Source organism: Sinocyclocheilus anshuiensis, unplaced genomic scaffold, assembly GCF_001515605.1.
Source record: "Sinocyclocheilus anshuiensis isolate Anshui unplaced genomic scaffold, SAMN03320099.WGS_v1.1 scaffold710, whole genome shotgun sequence".
NCBI lineage: Eukaryota > Metazoa > Chordata > Actinopteri > Cypriniformes > Cyprinidae > Sinocyclocheilus > Sinocyclocheilus anshuiensis.
Genome location: NW_015544201.1, coordinates 785,040 through 804,707, shown reverse-complemented (window position 1 = coordinate 804,707; position 19,668 = coordinate 785,040). Strand labels below are relative to the sequence as shown.

The 19,668-nt window shown below is 38.8% G+C and overlaps 2 protein-coding genes across 8 annotated transcripts in view; one reads left to right on the top strand and one right to left on the bottom strand.

Annotated features, from left to right (window-relative positions):
* The first annotated feature begins 582 nt into the window (after window positions 1-582).
* On the top strand, window positions 583-1,963 carry rhol (rhodopsin, like). The gene has a single exon (XM_016497364.1). It carries the CDS (start codon window positions 651-653, stop codon window positions 1,713-1,715), a length of 1,065 nt encoding a protein of 354 aa, XP_016352850.1. The 5' UTR covers window positions 583-650; the 3' UTR covers window positions 1,716-1,963.
* Window positions 1,964-6,013: 4,050 nt separating this feature from the next.
* The window catches only part of magi1b (membrane associated guanylate kinase, WW and PDZ domain containing 1b), a 136,379-nt gene continuing 122,724 nt past the window's right edge, over window positions 6,014-19,668 (bottom strand). For 4 of the 7 annotated variants that reach the window (XM_016497356.1, XM_016497357.1, XM_016497358.1 and 1 more), the window contains 7 exons: window positions 18,546-18,848; window positions 15,614-15,817; window positions 12,688-12,781; window positions 11,814-11,901; window positions 11,236-11,379; window positions 10,209-10,347; window positions 6,014-7,577 (listed from right to left, as the gene is read on the bottom strand). In XM_016497356.1, the coding sequence (XP_016352842.1) occupies window positions 6,391-7,577; window positions 10,209-10,347; window positions 11,236-11,379; window positions 11,814-11,901; window positions 12,688-12,781; window positions 15,614-15,817; window positions 18,546-18,848 (2,159 nt within the window). In that variant the 3' untranslated portion in view covers window positions 6,014-6,390. Of the gene's footprint in view, window positions 7,578-8,739; window positions 8,820-10,208; window positions 10,348-11,235; window positions 11,380-11,813; window positions 11,902-12,687; window positions 12,782-15,613; window positions 15,818-18,545; window positions 18,849-19,668 lie in introns of all 7 variants that reach the window. The other 3 variants (XM_016497359.1, XM_016497363.1, XM_016497361.1) reach the window with 3 other exon arrangements.

The following is a 19,668-nucleotide window of genomic DNA, read 5'->3' as shown; positions in this document are numbered from 1 at the left end:
AATGACAAAGAAAAAGTTCTCTCTTACTATATCAAGTTTCAGGGTTCTACATTTTTTTTTATGAGTGTTTTGAATTTAAGTGGATAAATTAAGTGGATGGTTTAAGGCTAGGGTCAAACTCTAATTGTTAGATATAAAACGGAAATCAAATCAAAAAGCTGATTAACACTGGTGAACTGGTGAAGCAGGACCACAAACAGAACATTAAAAAAAATACTTCCCCTTATATAAACATATACATTTTAAGTCTTTTTTATTTTTTAAGTTCATGTACATGTTAATTTGTCTACTCTTACACTCTTTAGTTGTCTTTGAGATAATTATAAATAGATGTTTTAAAGATGAAAAGTACTAAATAAGGAGACAACGTGAGATGTGTCATTTGAGAAACCAGAATACACTGCTCTCTGCACCAACTGATCAGTTTAACCCAATTGATGTAGACAGATTCAATCCACATAACCTGATCACACCATGAGTGTGTATGTGTAGGACAGAGATTATGATAAGCATTGGCTGAACCACAATTCTGCTGACCAGTCAAATATGCTAATCTATAATCTGCCCTTTAAAGGCACCCAAGCGGAGTGTGCTCAATTTCCCAGACCAAACAAACCTACAGTGAGGGGTGAAGAAACAAACCGATCATCATGAATGGCACAGAGGGACCAGACTTTTACGTTCCGATGTCCAATATGACTGGTGTGGTGCGCAGCCCTTATGAATACCCGCAATTCTACCTGGCCTCACCGATGGCATTCTACTGCGTCGCTGCATACATGTTCTTCCTCATCATGACCTGCATTCCCATCAACGGCCTCACATTGTATGTGACCATTGAAAACAAGAAGCTTCGAACCCCCCTGAACTACATCCTTCTGAACCTAGCTGTGGCTGATCTCTTTATGGTGTTTGGTGGATTCACGACTACCTTCTACACCTCCCTACATGGATATTTCGTCCTAGGACGTGCCGGCTGCAATCTGGAGGGTCTCTTTGCTACTCTCGGTGGTGAGATTGCGCTCTGGTCTCTGGTTGTCTTGGCTGTTGAGAGGTGGGTGGTCGTCTGCAAGCCCTTCACCAAATTTCGCTTCACGCAACTCCACGCCACCTTGGGTGTCGCTTTTAGTTGGATAATGGCCTGTTCATGTGCCATACCGCCTCTAATCGGATGGTCCCGCTACATCCCTGAGGGCCTGCAGTGTTCATGTGGAGTGGACTATTACACGTTGAATCCGGAGACTGAGAACGAGTCTTTTGTCATCTACATGTTCGTCGTGCATTTCTCAATTCCTCTCACCATCATTTCTTTCTGTTACGGCCGTCTGCTTTGCACTGTCAAGGTCGCAGCTGCCCAGCAGCAAGAATCGGAGACTACCCAGAGGGCTGAGCGAGAAGTTACTCGAATGGTAATCCTCATGCTCATCGCTTTCCTAATATGTTGGCTCCCCTATGCCAGCGTCGCCTGGTATATCTTCACCCACCAGGGGAGTCAGTTCAGTCCCATTTTTATGACCATCCCGGCATTTTTCGCCAAGAGCTCAGCGCTCTATAACCCGCTCATTTATGTCTTCATGAATAAGCAGTTCCGTCACTCCATGATGTTAATACTGTGCTGTGGAAAAGATCCTTTCCAGGATGAGGAGGAAGGAACTTCCACCTCGAAGTCCAAGACAGAGACCTCATCTGTCCCCAGCTCTGAATCTTCTGCCTGAGAGTCATGCTCTAGGCTATTTGCAGAATATACAGCTCAGCTGCCTGCAACCTATGAAAGCTATATCCCTGTAAGGACATATGGAAAATTCTGGCATGGCAGATAGAATTGTATACTAATATTTCAGTGGACAGACATTTCAGTACAGCTCAGACTGTGGATGGGAATACATAATTATCTGTATGAGCAATTATTATTATTATTATCATTATGGTGACACTTTCTATGAAGCCCATTTTTATAAGACATTATAAAGGTATTCTTAAGGCATTGTAATAAATGCATAATGTATTATAAAAAAAAAGTATAATATGTTGTTTCATCTCATATATAATCATAACAATTATAATGCATTCTAAAACGTACTTATTTGTGGTTATAATTTTTATGAGTATGATTATTTATAATGCACTAAACACCACGTTAAATCCACTTCATTTATAATGGATTATAAGTCTCATATCTTGACATTATTTATATAAGATCTGTACAGTATCTTACTACCTTACTGATATTACAATAAATATAGTTCAAATCAAATGTGCCATATTACACATTCATCTGATCAGATATCTGAAAAATATTATTTTATTATCATTATTGTTGTTGTCATTGTTATTGTTATTATTTATAAGTGGTCTTTGTCTGCTTTAAGTAAAATAACAAGTTAACAATGGCAAGATGAGACTTATAATACATTATAACTATGGGAAATATAATCCATTGTAAGTTAAGTGGATGCATTGTGTTCATTGTGTATTATAAATCATCATAATCTTAAAAAGCTATAACCACAAATAAGTAAATATTATAAAGCATTAAAACTGTTGTTATGATGTTGCAACTGTTAACTGTTGCATACTCATGAGATGATACAACATATTATACGTTTTTTTGATATGCATTCATTATAATGCCTTAAGAATACTCTTATAATGTTTTATAAATACAGGCTTCATTGAAAGTGTTACCATTATGAATATAATTATTATACAAGAACAGCACTTTTCTACTACTGTACTGCTACTTCCAACTCTGTCAATTTAGTCTGCAAGAGGTTCAAATCCTGATTTTATAAATTATATTCATACTTCGGATTGTATATATATTTGGGGACAGATTTGATTTTTAAGTTTTTAAGAAAAAAATTCTTCATTAAAAATTGCTCAAAAGTGACAGTAAAGATTTTTACAATGTTAGAAAAGAATGCTATTTCAAATAAACTTTCTATCCATCAAAGAATCCTCAAAAAATATATCACGGTTTCTACAAAAAATATTAAGCAGCACGACTGTTTTAACACTGATAATAATAAGAATGTTTCTTGATCTGCAAATCATCATTAGAATGATTTCTGAAGGATTGTGTGCCAATGAAGACTGGAGTAATGGCTGCTGAAAATTCACCTTTGCCATCACACAAATAAATTACATTTTAAAATATATTAAAACTGTATAATTTAGTTTCATTTAGTATAATGTAGTTTCATGAATTTGAGCAGAAGAAATAAAACTGCTACATAGCACCAATATATTAAGTGTAAGTAACATTATAGCTGAACATTGATTGTTGCAACAATTTATTCTCAGTGTTACCTTATACCAGCTGCAAAAGAATGTGTGCTAAATAGGACTGAGATAAATAAAAGTGTTCAATTAATTAATCAAAGAACCACTTTTTTATTAAATGTAAAGGGCAATGTAGGTTTTATACTTAATATTATTTACTGCACTTTATCTGCTGAAATCTAGACTTCAAATTTGAACAGTTCATTACAAAACTATGAAAAATGTCTGTTTCCTGCAATCCTCAAGACAAACACAATGACACTGACTGACTGTTTTAAGGTTTTTGCGCCATGCTCTCTGGAAACAAATGCCTATGAAACTCTGTAAAAATGACCTTGAGGTAACTAAGCAACCCAGAAACCTCCTACCCTCCCCCTGCTGTACAGCAGAATACAAATTCAAACCTGCATAAACAGAAAAGAAGTGCACAAATATTAGCCAAGACAGACAGACAGATAGATAGACAGATAGATAGATAGACAGACAGACACAATTGCACGACACAATGTTCTTTGTTCAGAAATGGATGTGGGGAAGTCAGCATACTTTCGCATGCTATGAAAGCAATGTGTCTATAGCTTACGTCACTCCAATCCTTTTTTCATTCTCCAAAATGTAGGCCTTCTATTAATGGATGCAGCAGTGGGACTAAAATGAGGTCAAAATAACAGCCATTCACACCAGGTAGCTCAACTAACACTATGTCATTCCAGGAATGAATCAACTACTTTACCTTTTTAGAGAGCTTTCAGTCGCACATTGTTTTTCTGGACAGTCACCTTTTCGTGTGTTCTACCTTTTAAATATTTTGCTATAGACCAAATTGTACAAGCATTAACTAAATAGTTTTAACCACTAGATTTTGTTGTACAAACATAGAATTAGCTTAAATTTGAATAAAAATACATAAAGGCCTTCAAAACACATTTCTTGGCCAGTAATGTTTATTTTCATGTTGTTGTGAATATTGAAGACATACTAATTCCCTATGATCCCTTACCACTCTATCCCTACTACGGCTGTAGAGAACAAAGTTCTCCTGATGCTCTTCACTTTTTATGCATTCAAATCATTCTCTTTAAGCCAGAGAGAAAGGCTCAGTCTCTTATTCAGCTGATAACCTGAGAGAAGGAGTTCTCACTGGATTTTTAAAAAGCGGTCGACTCCGTGGGTAGTGTATTGAATCTCTTTTCCTTCACCTTTTGAACTGCCAAGAAGATAAAGAAGTCTTTGTTCTCGTTTCCTGCAATCCTCAAGACAAACACAATGACACTGACTGACTGTTTTAAGGTTTTTGCGCCATGCTCTCTGGAAACAAATGCCTATGAAACTCTGTAAAAATGACCTTGAGGTAACTAAGCAACCCAGAAACCTCCTACCCTCCCCCTGCTGTACAGCAGAATACAAATTCAAACCTGCATAAACAGAAAAGAAGTGCACAAATATTAGCCAAGACAGACAGACAGATAGATAGACAGATAGATAGATAGACAGACAGACACAATTGCACGACACAATGTTCTTTGTTCAGAAATGGATGTGGGGAAGTCAGCATACTTTCGCATGCTATGAAAGCAATGTGTCTATAGCTTACGTCACTCCAATCCTTTTTTCATTCTCCAAAATGTAGGCCTTCTATTAATGGATGCAGCAGTGGGACTAAAATGAGGTCAAAATAACAGCCATTCACACCAGGTAGCTCAACTAACACTATGTCATTCCAGGAATGAATCAACTACTTTACCTTTTTAGAGAGCTTTCAGTCGCACATTGTTTTTCTGGACAGTCACCTTTTCGTGTGTTCTACCTTTTAAATATTTTGCTATAGACCAAATTGTACAAGCATTAACTAAATAGTTTTAACCACTAGATTTTGTTGTACAAACATAGAATTAGCTTAAATTTGAATAAAAATACATAAAGGCCTTCAAAACACATTTCTTGGCCAGTAATGTTTATTTTCATGTTGTTGTGAATATTGAAGACATACTAATTCCCTATGATCCCTTACCACTCTATCCCTACTACGGCTGTAGAGAACAAAGTTCTCCTGATGCTCTTCACTTTTTATGCATTCAAATCATTCTCTTTAAGCCAGAGAGAAAGGCTCAGTCTCTTATTCAGCTGATAACCTGAGAGAAGGAGTTCTCACTGGATTTTTAAAAAGCGGTCGACTCCGTGGGTAGTGTATTGAATCTCTTTTCCTTCACCTTTTGAACTGCCAAGAAGATAAAGAAGTCTTTGTTCTCTCCTCCTCTTTATTTTCCAGACATGTTGGCAAAGTGTTAGAGAAGAACCTATAGTGCAGTTAAACACAGTCGCTACCTCCCACATGCATCCATCGTGAATAAATATCGCAGTCCAAGTTATCCTCTGCTTGACCCACTAACTAGCCTATTTCCTTTTTTGTGGAAAGCTTGAGAATCATAAGAAAGACCATCAAAATGTGTATATATATACTGTTTTTATTTTTTGAACATTATCATCATAGTTTTTATTTCATTATCTCTTCATTCTTTTAAAATGATCACCTCTGAATGTACACACTGCAAACTGTCAAAAATATACAAACGAATGCAGGCTTGTGCTATACTCTGGTCAAATGTCTAAAAAACAGTGGCACTGGGGAAGAGAAAGAAAATAAAAGAGAGAAAAGACATTGAAAGTGTAAAGACATGCACAGTATATGTCTGAGCACCACGTTGACTGAGCTGCTCGGTGCATGAGAGGGCTCTCTGTAACAGAAGTTTTCATAATCAGACAGTAGTCCAAAAGGCTGTCCTTTGGAAAACAAAACAAAAGAAAAAGAAAAAAGAAAACACCAAGAATGGTACTGTTAGGCACATAATCGTTTTCTTTATACATAGTTGTCAAACTCTGTAGAACTGCTAGCAGATTTATAAAAAGGGTAATAAAAGAAACCAAAATGACACTTCGATGGAAAGAAACAAACTCATTCTTCTGCTGTTGAGAGTTGTAAAGAGGTTCAACCATGAGAAAACACCAGATTTCAAATCAATAATTTAGTATTCAGGTTCTGCGCAGTCCTTGGATGAAGGCTTGTGTGGACAGTGGGTTCTGGGAATGGTGTCCTTCCTAGCCGACCCATCAGATGCTGAGGTCTTTGGGGCTGTCTTTGTAGGCCTTCCTCCTCGGCTCAGGTACATTGTTGTTAGCGCTACTGTAATTGGATCTGAGCGTGCTATAATACTCACTCAGCTGAGATCCGACATCCTCTTCATCCTCATCGCGGTAACCTCTGATGGGAGACAGGTCTCGACCTAGACTCCTCGTCCGGTACGAGTTTGAAACCGGAGACTCGTCTCGACGGTATCCGTCCTGTCTGCCACCACTTCTCACTTGGGAGCGGCCCCTTAATAACGAGTTGTAGTTCTGAAAGGCTGAATCTGAGTCGGGCGTCCCAACACGGGGAAGGGTGTCGATGCGAGAAGTCCCGCGGAAAAGGGTTGAGTCGCGATAGGCTCGGTCCATAGGGGAAAGATTGTCAACGTAGCTGGGCGGCTCTCTTGGAAGGGTGTCTTCCAGATCGAGCTGGTCCAGGGATGCCGCCAAATGAGGAATGCTCTCGGATCGGGATGGAGGTTTCGGAGGAGGAGGTTCTTTTAAGGTCACATCCAGCCCCCTGTCCAACTCACCGTTGTAGGGTTTATTTGAGGAAGCTGTAGGACGCCTCGAGGGAGACTGGTATCTGGATCGTTGAGGGGAATGGTAGGGGGATCTACGGCGGTAAGGAGAACTGCGGCGATAACCTGATCGGTGGGGTGAACGCTGAGGTGAACTGTGTCTGCGAGGAGAAGAGTGGCGATGATGGCGTCTATCCGGTGAGCGACCGTGTCTCTGGTCGTATCGACTGTCCAAGGTGTTCTCGGCGCTCCGAGCTCTGCGCCTCTCTGGGGAGCGGTGCCTCCGGTGGTGATGGTGGTTCTGGTTGTGAGTGTGGTGGTGGTGGTGTGAGTCATCCGTGCGGGACCTCTTCTTGTCGCCCTTCCTCTTGTGAGGCTTTGAGGCTCCACTGTCCTTGCTGTGCCCCTTGCTCTTGTTCTTCTTTTCAGGGGAGCGGTGTCTGTGGTTGTTGTGGTGGTGGTTTGACCGGTGGCCGTGCTCCCGTTGACCCGACTCCTGTGCCCTCCTGTCGTCATTTCGTGATGATTTGTGAAGGTCTGGTGGATAGCTGGACTCCGATGGTGGGTGGGGCCGACTTTCGGGAGGAGCTGTGTTCACTTCCGAAACAGTTTGTGCACCGGCGCCGAGGCCGTTGCCGTCGTTGATGCCGTCTGTAAGATATGAGTAATTATGGGTGAACTCAGTTGTCACATACTGCCTGAACATGTATCATGTTTGTAATGGATTGTGAATGTGTCTTTATTATTATTAAATTTTCAAAGCTCTTATTGGTTAAGCTGTTACCATGACTAGACTGCCTTGCCCCCATTAAATACGTTTACATGCACTGACGTCAGTCAGACTAAAACAACAGTCAAGACTGGAATCCACTACATGACTTTTGTCCAGATTTTTTTTCAGGCTGGAGGAGTCGAAGCTTGTTGATTAATGTCAAAGCCAATCTGCAGATTTTGGTCAGTCAGACTTGACAGATTTCACAGAAAAGTGAATGACTGGCAGAGACTTGGCATTGCGCTTCGAAAGGCAGAGGTGCTGTGTGACCTTTTTTTAGTATTTCAAATATTTGCCATATACTTAGACAAATGATGACTGGAGTTTGACTGTGCAAAAATATGTTGTAACTGTGCATGTTAACGTACTTATTGATTCTGTTCCTACACTAAGCAACCATTAAGAACAGTTTTAGTGCTGATGCAAATAATGAACTCATGCAACTGATGCTTTTAAAATGCTGTTTCAAATGTTTAAATATCCAAACATAATGGACTGGTTTGAGATAGGCATGTCTGTGTGATTAGAAAAATGGATGTAACAAACCTGAGGCAAAACTTGCAGGCAAACCTTTCTGTTCCCACGACTCTTATCTGAGGTCAAAACTAACATTCTACATTGTAGAAGCACTTTTGAGCTACATATTTTCTTTTTTTTTTTTTATGAGAGAAACCTAACATGCTGAAGATAGACAAGGATCCAAAGAGTCAAAGAAGTTTTACCTGTAGCAGTTAATGGCTTTGGTGGGTGGCAAACGATGACGAAAAAAAAAGAAAAGAAACGCATGACAAAAAAATAAACAACACCCACTTAAAAAAAATTGCATTCACTGATGAGGTTTAACAATTCATCTTTGGGGATGTCGGCGAACTTTAAATGCAAGAATGAACCCACTCATTCAGGTCACAATGTCAGGAATGGCCACAGGACTGGCAATGCATTCTTTGTAAATGAACTTGCAAGAGACAGTACAGTTGAGTGGAAGCCACAGCACAGAAAACTGCCAGATATGTGATGAGACGGAACACGGGATCTACAAACCGTGGTCTGATTTTGGTAGAAAGCAGGCTCTCCTGTCTTTTCAGATCTCATACAAGCAGCGACTTGGGGAGCAACCATCACTAGGGGTGGAAGGAAGAGCCCAGAACAACAGAAAAGGATAGATAAAAAAAGAAGAGAGAGAAGCAGAGTATTTAGATCCCTTAAACAACAGTCGTGAGAGAGTTATGCTCTTTTGCAATGGAAACAGTGTTTATTTTATCAATTAGTCAAAGATAAGAGATTGTCCATAAAACGCCTCCACCCTTGAGTGAAAAATCAACAGTAACAGAGAGAGCTGGAACCAAACGCGCGCACACACACACACGCGCACACACACGTACCCACACGTGTGCACACATCCTCACCCAGCAGCAAATCAACCCAAAGAAAGTGAGATGTGGATGCCGGAACAAGCTTATGTGCACAAACACACACACCATATGAAGCAGTTTACATTGCAAACAGAAAGAAAAACAAAAGTGGTGAGACGTGGAAGAGAAAAATGAGAAAAACAAGTACAAAATGGTATAAAAATATACAACCTCACAGAGATATCATGTTGGTGCAGGAAAGGACACATTATATAACATTCTGAACTTGACAAAATACATGAATGAGCATCTTTAAACGGTCAAGACCGAAAACAAAAGCATCAAAAATAACTGTTGCAAATTAGTACATGAATTTTCCATAAATATTATGGAAATTGACAAGAAAAAAAAACACATTTAGATATTCACTGACATCATGCGGCACTGACATTATGCTCAATAAGTGAGTTGCTTTCTGTCTGTAAATGAAAGGATGTAACGTCCGATAACAATCCGTTGAATACAAAAAAAAAATCGATAATGGAATGTGCAGTTTAAGAAAAAAACATCTGCAAAGTTCGCAAAGAAGCAGTTGACATGTACAACATGCAAAAAGATCTGTGAATATGTAGAATACAGTATAGTGAGTGTTTACCGAAATGGCTAATGATACCAGAATGCGTTGTAGTCATGAAGTCTCCTTAAAGACCCTTCTCAGTAGCTTACATTCACCTTCAATAAATATCATAAATATGTTACAACTCACTGACATGGTCATGCCACCTCAGTGGAGGGCATGACAGAGTTTATCATATTTTTTTTCCCTCTGAAAAATAATAAACGTATATCCAGTTTTAGAAACGTTAATATTTCTGCTTCCTCGCTTTGTGTTTTTTTTTTATTCTTGTGAAGTATTATGAAAAGCATGTGCCACAACCACCACCCAAAAGCCACATGTCCCATAGTCCCTAGGCTAGCCCACTGCACAGAGGCAAGGGGGGCAACAGCAGCAAGTGGAAGGCCCATCACCCAGGAGGAAGTCAGAGGAGAGGGCCAGTGTGCAGAAAAGAAGAGGTGGTGGTGTTGCCGACCCCTGTGGGGGAACTCCTCAAGGGGTGAAGACAGGGGAGAAGGGGATGTTCTCGTAGATTGACCCACCATATTCTGGCACAGAGCCGTCCCCTCTCCTTAGGACCAGGTGGACTTTTCGGCCACCGTTTTTGATCAGTTCAATGGCACGGGCGTGCTTCATACCCTTGGTGCTCTCCCCATTGATCTCCAGGATCTCATCTCCAACCTAGAGAGAGAGAGAGAGAGAGAGAGAGAGAGAGAGAGAGGACATGGAGAGCATAAAAATAAGGCAGTGGAACCTATATTTAGCAGTGACATCCAGTAAACATCGTCATGCACAGAGAAAGCTAAAGATGAAGAAGAAGGTAGAATTTCCTTTGTTCTATTTTCTTCTCTGTCTCTGGTTAGCTGTCAGAGCTTATCATCAAGGGAATACCCATTTCCACAAAAATGGGTCTTTGGCTGACAACTCGCTGCACTTCGCAGAGTCCCTGCACTACTATCCTCTCATCTAACTTGCAGAGTTTAGCATGGAGGCTCTGCATTTCATTTGTTAGCATTGATGCTAACAGACAGCTAATTTCTCTAATCTTATTTAATTAAAAACCTACAGTTTAAGAACACTTAAGATAACTATGGTGATACTCTGATTATAGAATTTGTTGTGGGTCGTTCTGACGGAGGACAGCAGAAACAATGTTGAAAGCAAATAATAAAATGCAACTAACTGTTTAATCATGCATAGTCAGGAGAGCAAATTATCAACATTTTAATTAATGAATTAATGAATAAAGAATTTTAATAAACAACTAATTTTGGGGCATCCATTTAGGTGATATAATGAATATAATAGCCAGATCACTCAGGAGGATAATATAATATAATATAATATAATATAATATAATATAATATAATAATAAGTATATTAGTTATATTTAACTAATAATTAAATCAACAGCTTAAGACCACTCATATAAATAATAGCTACCTATCATAACTAATCCTTGGGCAATCCTTTTAGGTGATATAATGAATAAGTCCAGATCACTCAGTTTCAAATTCTTAAGTATGATTAAATCCTAACATGTGTGTCCTGATTTATAGCTGCACATACCCTCATCTTTCCGTTTCGCACGGCTGCTCCATCCTCTGCTAGTCTCAGCACATACAGGTCCATGTTGTACTCTCGACCCCCTCTAAGGCTGAAACCAAAGCCTTTATTGTCCCTCTCCAGATCAACAGAGTAAAACTCAGCATCCTAAAACACAAACAAATACAGGCCAAGGTCAGTGATGAATCTATAATAGTGTATTTATTTTTCATCTAAGCTCCCATTTCAGCATAGGAAATGAAAGCCACCTGCAGGAAAGTCACATATACTTGACAGCAGAAGCATCAGAGGAATAGCTTAAATAATTGATCTGACTCTGATGGTATTTTAGGTAGGGAGGGAAGGGCTGGACAGGGCCTTCACGAGGTACCAACACATTAAACGTTCAATAACCACCTTAGAATCAGGGAAGCTCAAGTGTAAAATGAGTCATAATGTGTGTTTCACAAATTTGCTTTGGTGTTTCAAACATTTTGCCTTGTTTTGTTTTTGACAGTTTGTCCAACTACTGGCATGCCCCCTCTCAGAGGACCAAACATCTAAAGCAGATGGCAGTGTGAGGAATGGAGTCAGCGATGTACCTGATTTGAAGGCTGTGTTGGAGCTGGAGGAGGTGGTGCTTGTGGGGCTTTGAACTCAAAAGACTCCTGTTTTGGTTTGGTGTTGTTTCTGGGGAAAAAGACAGAGACAAAACTTTTGTAAAATTATGAGCACTGACATATAGCAGCCCCAAAAAAGATTTAAAAATGTCTAAATGTCACTGCGTAAAGAAGTAGTTCGTGCTCACAAAGGCTGCATTTGTTAAAACACAGTAACAACAGTAATATTGTGAAATTTTAATAACATTTATTATAAAAATATTGAAATATTCAATATTTAATATATAATTCATTCCTGTGATGGCAAAGCTGAATTTTCAGCAGCCATTACTCCAGTCTTCAGTTTCCTTCATAACAATTCTAATATGCTGATTTGCAGCTCAAGATACATTTCTTATTATTATCAATATTGTGCTGCTAACATTTTTGTGGAAAACATGATACAGTTTTTCAGGATTCTCTGATGTATAGAAAGTTGTTTATTTATTTTTAAATACAAATATTTTGCAAGATTATAAATGTCTTTACTTTTACTTTTCCTGCTGAATAAAGATATAATTTGTTTTTCCAAAATCATTTTGAAACCAGTAAAAAGCTCTAGTATCAACTAGAGATACCACCTGGTTTGATTTTTTGTTATGAAATGAAATGTTTTCATTTTTAAGTGCGACTTAAATGTCCAAATACATTTTGGAGCCACTTCACATTTTTAATGGAATGGTCTGATGTGATTTTCTTTCCTAAATAAATAATGAGCAACCATTAAAAATATGACATGAATTAAATAACTTCCAACTCCTCTTTTAATCCAACTCAGTATGGCTGTAATGTGCGGGTGTTGTTGAGTTCAGTGTACCTTGGCTCAGGTGCAGTTTGCTGTTGAGGTGTGTGTGTGGTAGTTATGGTTGCAATCTTCTCAGCGTTGGTCAGCAGTGATGCATTGGAGGACTCTGCGGGAGGAGGAACATCACAAATGTTAAGGAAGATAAAGAAGCCTCCACATTATTACCCATAATGCATCTGCAGTGTGTAAGTGTACCCTGTGGACCAAGTATCAGAGGCCCATTTTCCATTTATCAAAACATCAGCACTAGTGCACTGTGTAAGCACACTCCAGCTGGGCAGCAGGAACAACGGCACATTCATCATTCTGGCTGTAGCTTTCGTCTCACAGATTACATTATAGCATAATGCCCAAAAACCATGCAAAGCCAAACACTCAATTTCCCTCTTCTGTTCCGTCTGTGATCACATATAACAATCTACCCTCACATTAACAATTACTACAGCTTGTGTTGAAGGGATAGATGCATATTCTCTACCATTTATTCCCCCTCACATCTCTATGGTTTTTCAATGGAACATAAATAAAGATATTCTAAAGAACGTTAATGCTGCACTTTGTGAGTTTGAATTCAATTTCAGACTTGAAAAAGAATATCAGATTTATCGTCAATAATGATTCCATTTTTGAACAAGATTGAAATAACCACAATTTTTTATGTTTTTCAAAGAAGTCTCTTATGCTCATCAAGCCTGCATTCGTTTGATCAAACATACAGTAAGACTGTAATATTCTTGAAATATTATAACAATTAAAAGTAAATGTTTTCTATCTAAATATTTATTTTAAAATGTAACTTTTTCCTTTGTTGGCCAAGCTGAATTTTCAGCAGTCATTACTCCAATCTTCAGTGTCACATGATGATTTAGAAATCATTCTAATAGACTGTTAATAAACAGTTTTTGCTGCTTAATATTTTGTGGAAACCATGATACATTTTGTTTTTCCTTTGGTGAATGGAAAATAGCATTTAGTTTAAAAAGATCTTTTGTAACATTATAAATATCTTTATTCTCACTTTTGATCAATTTTGATCAAATTCTTGCTGAATAAATGTATTAATTTCTTTTCTTTTTTAAAATCTTACTTACCCCAAACTTTTGAATTGTATTGCATCACAAATTTCCATTAAAATATTAAGCAGCAAAAACTGTTTTTAAAACTGGTTATAATAAGAAATGTGGGCACCATATCTTGAGCACCAAATAAGCATATTAGAATGATTTCTAAGCAGCTTGAACATCCTTTAAAACATCTCCTTTTGCCCATCTTTGTGTGAACTATTAGTTTAATTGATCACGGATCATTTGCTTTGACTGCATCAGCCTAACTCTTAAGTCAGCTGTCACCAATGAAATGTGGGCTGCTGTTGCTTGCGCTCAAAGCTGCTTTAATTCCGCCCCACTGGGCAGTCACTGTGGGATAGAGAGGGAACTTTGATGAGTGCACAGCCCGTGAATCCCACCGTCTTAAAATAGCCCTTCCCCATCACTCTGTTGGGAACAGACTTGCCTCATCTCATGGTTTTCTCTTTTTTTATTCCTCTTTTCTCCACTCAGAAAGCACAAGAAATGCACAAATGAAAAATTATGCATAAATTAAGCACAGAAACCAGAAAGAAACCAAAAGACTACAGTTTATTAACTGCAGTAAAGTAAAAAAAAAAAAAAAAAAAAAACCCACAACGAACTGTCTTCGCCTTCTTGTAAACACAACCAGACGTGCACACCCACAGTCTGTCAATTTTGGAAATTCCCATAGTATGCCAGCACTCTCCTCCTTTCTGATTAAAGAGTATGAAGAACTCACAGACAGACCGCAGTGCATTTGGCATCACGTATTAGAGTGGAGCCGAGACTTCACTGGAAACAGCTTTCTCATTATTGCATGCCGCCTTCCCTCTGAGGAAAACACTCAATATAGTGCATAGACACACTGGCACATACAAGCACGCATATACCATGTGCTGTAATACCATAGGCCAACGCTTATGTTTCAGCTGTGTTTTAGTGTCAGTTCTGCCTCGCCTGGTAGGTGAGATGAGACTTGATCAAAGAAAATAAAATGCTAATTGATATGGGTCAGAGGCTAGGGTTTTTTTTTTGTATGAAAAGGGACCTGGGTTCAAAATCTAAACTGAATTTAATAAATTGAATTTGCCAGCCAGTTATCATCATGTATTTTTGTTGTATGGAAAAAGACAGCTCTGGCATTTTGATCTAAAGGAAAAAAATAAGAGTATGAAGCAAAATGAATGCTTGAATAGGTAGATGATTTGCAGAATAGCAAATTTAGACGTGAATGTGTGTCTGTCACTTTAAATAAACACCTTTTTAATTCAACTGTGCAACTTACAAAGCACAACAATTAGGAGGGCGGAATAGTACTATATATAAAAATAGAAAAAGAAATTCTATAAATAACTACATTTTACTTTCTAAGGATATATATATTATTCTATAAATACATAAACAGATTTTTGGACAAATAAATAACAAAAACTAGTGTTCAGTTTTGACTTAATTTGCAAAGATGCAATTTTTCTTAAAACTTTCATTTAAAAAAACACTTGCCACTAAAATCTCTGGGGAAACATTTAAATGTGCTTCCGCACAACTTTGTTCCCCGATCAACCTTGTTGGTGTGCCATCTGTCATTATTACAACAATTACTTCACAATATGAAGGCGTTCTGCCTCTAAGGTTATAAAAGCGTGTTGAATATTTATTGTGTTGATCCCGTCACAGGTTCCTGTTCATTATTCTTCTTCTAATAATGCTGAATGTATCGTCTACATTATTACTGTGAGGCTCACGAGAGCAGTATGCTAAGAAGCCGTGCTATTACACATATTACACACACCCACATGCATCAATATGTTCTCACCCCAGCTATGCTGCTTGAGTGAAGGGAAAGAGAATGAGAGAGAGGAACTGACCGTCTCCTGGAATGATCCGCAGCGTCACCGTGTTTCCAGCCTCTTTGATCAGGTTGACGATATCCGAGTGGGACTTATTGGTGATGGAGCAGCTGTTTACAGCCAGGATCCGGTCTCCGACTTTTAGTTTCCCACAGCGGTCAGCTGGGCTTCCCTCGATGATGCGACCTATTTTATGAGGCATTGCCACACATGCGTTTCCAGCTTTTGGCCAACAGTGATTGAGCATGTATGAGTTTTAATTAAGATGGTTATGTTTTTTTTTTTGGTGGGGATGGAGAAAAGGAAACAGAAAGAGAGAAAAAGGAAAGAGAGAATGTGTAGGGGTTAATACACCAAGCCACCAAGCCAAAGTGCCAACATTTTCAAAGAATGCCCAGTTACTGCATGGACAGCCAAGGGGGTGGGGGTCAGCAGCAAGAACGGACATAGGGAATCTGCTGAATTTGGCACTATTAAAAAGCATTTGCATGCTACAGTAGATCACCCTAAGCATAATTTCTGTAGCACTCTTCAGATCCTGTGAATAATCACCATCGCTTTTGAATTATTCATTACATAAAAAAAGGTGTAAACTCTTGAAATTCCCTTAGAGAACTGCACTGTGCTGTAACTCTGCCTATGCAATGAATTATGAAAAATGACTGGGTATCATTAAGATTATTCAAGTTTGCACTTTGTGGTTCCCTTTAGCATTATGCTAAAGATGCCGTTAGCCTTTTAGCTCATTTCTGCCATTTTGCGGAGTTCTACCACACTCCCTCCCTTCAGAATCCAGAAAAGTTTGCAAACAAACTGTTTTCCAGTCTGATTGGCTAGTTTTCTGATGAAAATGACTAGATAATATTACGATTATTCAAGTTTGTGCTTTGTGGTGGCACTAAAGGTGCTGTTAGCTATTTTTGCTAATTTCTGTCATTTTGCTGAATTTAACCACATGTCCTCCATTCAAAAATTTGCAAATGCATAAAATGTTTTCCAGTCAGACAATCTCTCTGATGGGCTAGTTTTCTGCCCTCCTGACTCATTTCTTTGCCTGTTTTAGGGCAAGTTTTAAAAGACCAATTTTTAACATGAACACTGTGTTTTTATAACCAGAAAACAATGGAAATGCAAAAACGTTATTTATGAACAGCCCCTAAATGAAAACACTTTTCATGTGATGAATCAGGGCTCAGCATCCTTTTTAAAAGTCTTGTTTTTTTATATATATATCTGTCCTTTCAGCCAACCAATTTTTAGTTGTCATAGCCTGCAAAATGTGCATTTTTGATCAATCTAAATGCTGTGATGGCATTTTAGTACAACTATAAAATATTCAGTCAATCTGTCAGGCTTGTCACACTGCTATGAAGCTATGAAGATGATTTGTTGTTTGATTGTAATACTAATGACTGAGCTCTGTTTATGCTCTGAGGTCCTCGTTCACAGTGACTCTGGCACAGAGTTGCGTTTCATCACTGGAGTAAACGAGTGCCAAGCACTGCTCCCTCGCTTTTATTCCTCTCAAACACGGATCTGTCATTCCGCTCTTCCGTCATAAAGCTCTGAACAAAACTCCCACGTGGAGCAATCACCGAGCCTGCTGGATACAGGATACGTTTATGTGAAGGCTGCCAACGGCACTATTGTGAGTTTAAAGAGTGGGAGCGTTCTGATGAACATGGTGAAGAAGGATCTGAGTCTGTAAACATGGGATGTCATACTTGATTTGCTTTTTTTCTAACTTGATCTCTCTATCAATTACAATTGTTTAAAAATACTGATAGAAAGTGCTGCTGGCAACTGCTAAGATTAAATGGTGAGATTTGGATAACCTAAATGCTGTTTCACTAACTCAACAGCCATCTTGTGTAATGTAGACGTGTCTGGCTTTGGGAAGTAGAGCAGAAATAGAGCCCCGCACAGAGGGTGGACATCGACCCCTGCTTCAGGCAGACATTGCAAACACACTGCCTTTCGCAATAAGAAAAACACAGGACATGCAGATTGGCATAAGTAGAATACGAAGAACCCACACCCACCAAAAACTGAAATCCACAACCAAAGTGCCATTCAGAGGCAAAGAGCTCCCAGAAGAATGTGAATCTCTCAGTCATTTTCTCTTTTTATAATATAAAAGAAGTGAATATGCAAATATGGGATTACTTTCCTTTTTCTCATTTATGCATTTGACAGACAATTTTATCCAAAGTGATTTACAGTGCTTTCAAGTCATACATTTTGGAATTTTAAGTGTTTTCTGGGATCAAACTCAAAACGCTGGTGATGCTAGTGCCATATTCCACCAACTGAGCTACAGAAAAACTTTTTTACTAAATTGATAGATGAAATCTGCAGACTCACAATTTTATGTGCTGATTTGTGGGAGGGGGGGAACCCCTGCAGAATGGACCCTTTTTACAGACTGTGATTATGCGTTTCCACAGTTATTAACATTGTAAATCTAGCAAAGATTTTTATATTTAAAATTGTTTTTAAAAATGTAATGTTCATTTACACTATACTTTATGTTTTATTAGCCTGGTAATAAATTACAGAAAAAAACTGGTTAACGCTGCTGCATGAATGTTTCTCATACAACGGCTGAGATTTGACACTTACTTTCTTCTGATCAACATAATCAATGTCTTAATATTTTTTCCTCCTTTGGAAAGACATAGAAACGCTGTCATGGATTTTTCTTTTGCTATTGGCGCCAATTGGAATGCAAAAAATAATATATTTTGTCGTTTCCGTTTACCCTTATAAAAGTTTTACGACCTCTGAGAACCCACGGAAATGTGAAAAGGGTCCATTCTGTTTATTTAATATAAATGTAGACTAAAAAATATCAATAGTTAAATGTAATTAATTAAATAACATTACATGAATTAATTATTCAATAAAAAAAACAATCCATTCAATCACAAAACTATCCCAGCAATCTTACCGAAAGTGGTGCCCGCTTCAGGCCTTGACACTGATGACACAATGACAAATCCGAACCCCTCATTCTCTCCACGTTGGATCTCCACATCGTAGGGCTGGATGGCATTGGGGACCACCGTGTTGTTGCTGCCGCCCCCGCCTCCGCTGCCAATGCCGCTGGTGGAGCCTGACCCGGAGCTGACCGTGTTGAGGGAGTTCTGGCTGCCCTGCGGCGTGCGCTTCTCCTCGGTCAAAGACGGGGCCTGTGTGCTGCTGTGGTGAGAGGAGGCTGGAGAAGGAGGCATCTCACCATCCACCTTTGCCACTGAAGAGGAAGAGGGTTGGGGGAGGGTTAGGAAGGTCACTCTGAGAGATTCATGTTCTACAGGTCAAGGAGAAACCAGCTCTTCGTCAACAAGCTTGACAGGCAAAGGCTTAGACTCAAGAATCATGTGTATTGATCTACAAACCAAACGTGCTTCTGAATTGCTTGAACAGGTCATGTAAATACATAAACCAGCTGGTATCAGATTATTAAAAATGGAGTAATCGCTATTTCCCAGGAAGTATGGAATCTCTTGCCCTGCTCTCTTACCATGGTTAGATTGGGACTTGTATTCAGGTAGGTGATCCTGGACGAGTGAAAAGGGTAACTTATACTCTGAGACCTGACATATGGGACCCAGAGCCCCGCACAGTTTAATTAGCCAGAGTCAGCAGGCGTACCCTCATTATCATGTGCCATGAACTCTCATTTAAATAAAGTCTGTCTGATAGGAATGGATAATCAGACTGCAAAATCCTGCATAATTTAAAATTCCAGTAGTCATGCTGGTCATTACGCTCGGGTTGTAGAGTGCAATAAGTGCACATTTAAGCTGCAATTAACACTTACTACCTTACTGATATGAATTATGACACTGATATAAAAGCTTTGCAACTGCTCAAAGACATGCTGGAGTTTGTTATACTTCAAGTACTGATGATCTTTTCTGGTCGTAACAATTCCAAGATCCAAAATTAATATGCACAAAAGACAGCTTTTATTTGTACTTGGTGCTCAGAGGGTGTTCATTTTGTACCTTAAGTATAAATAAATATATATATATATATGTGTGTGTGTGTGTGTGTGTGTGTGTGTGTGT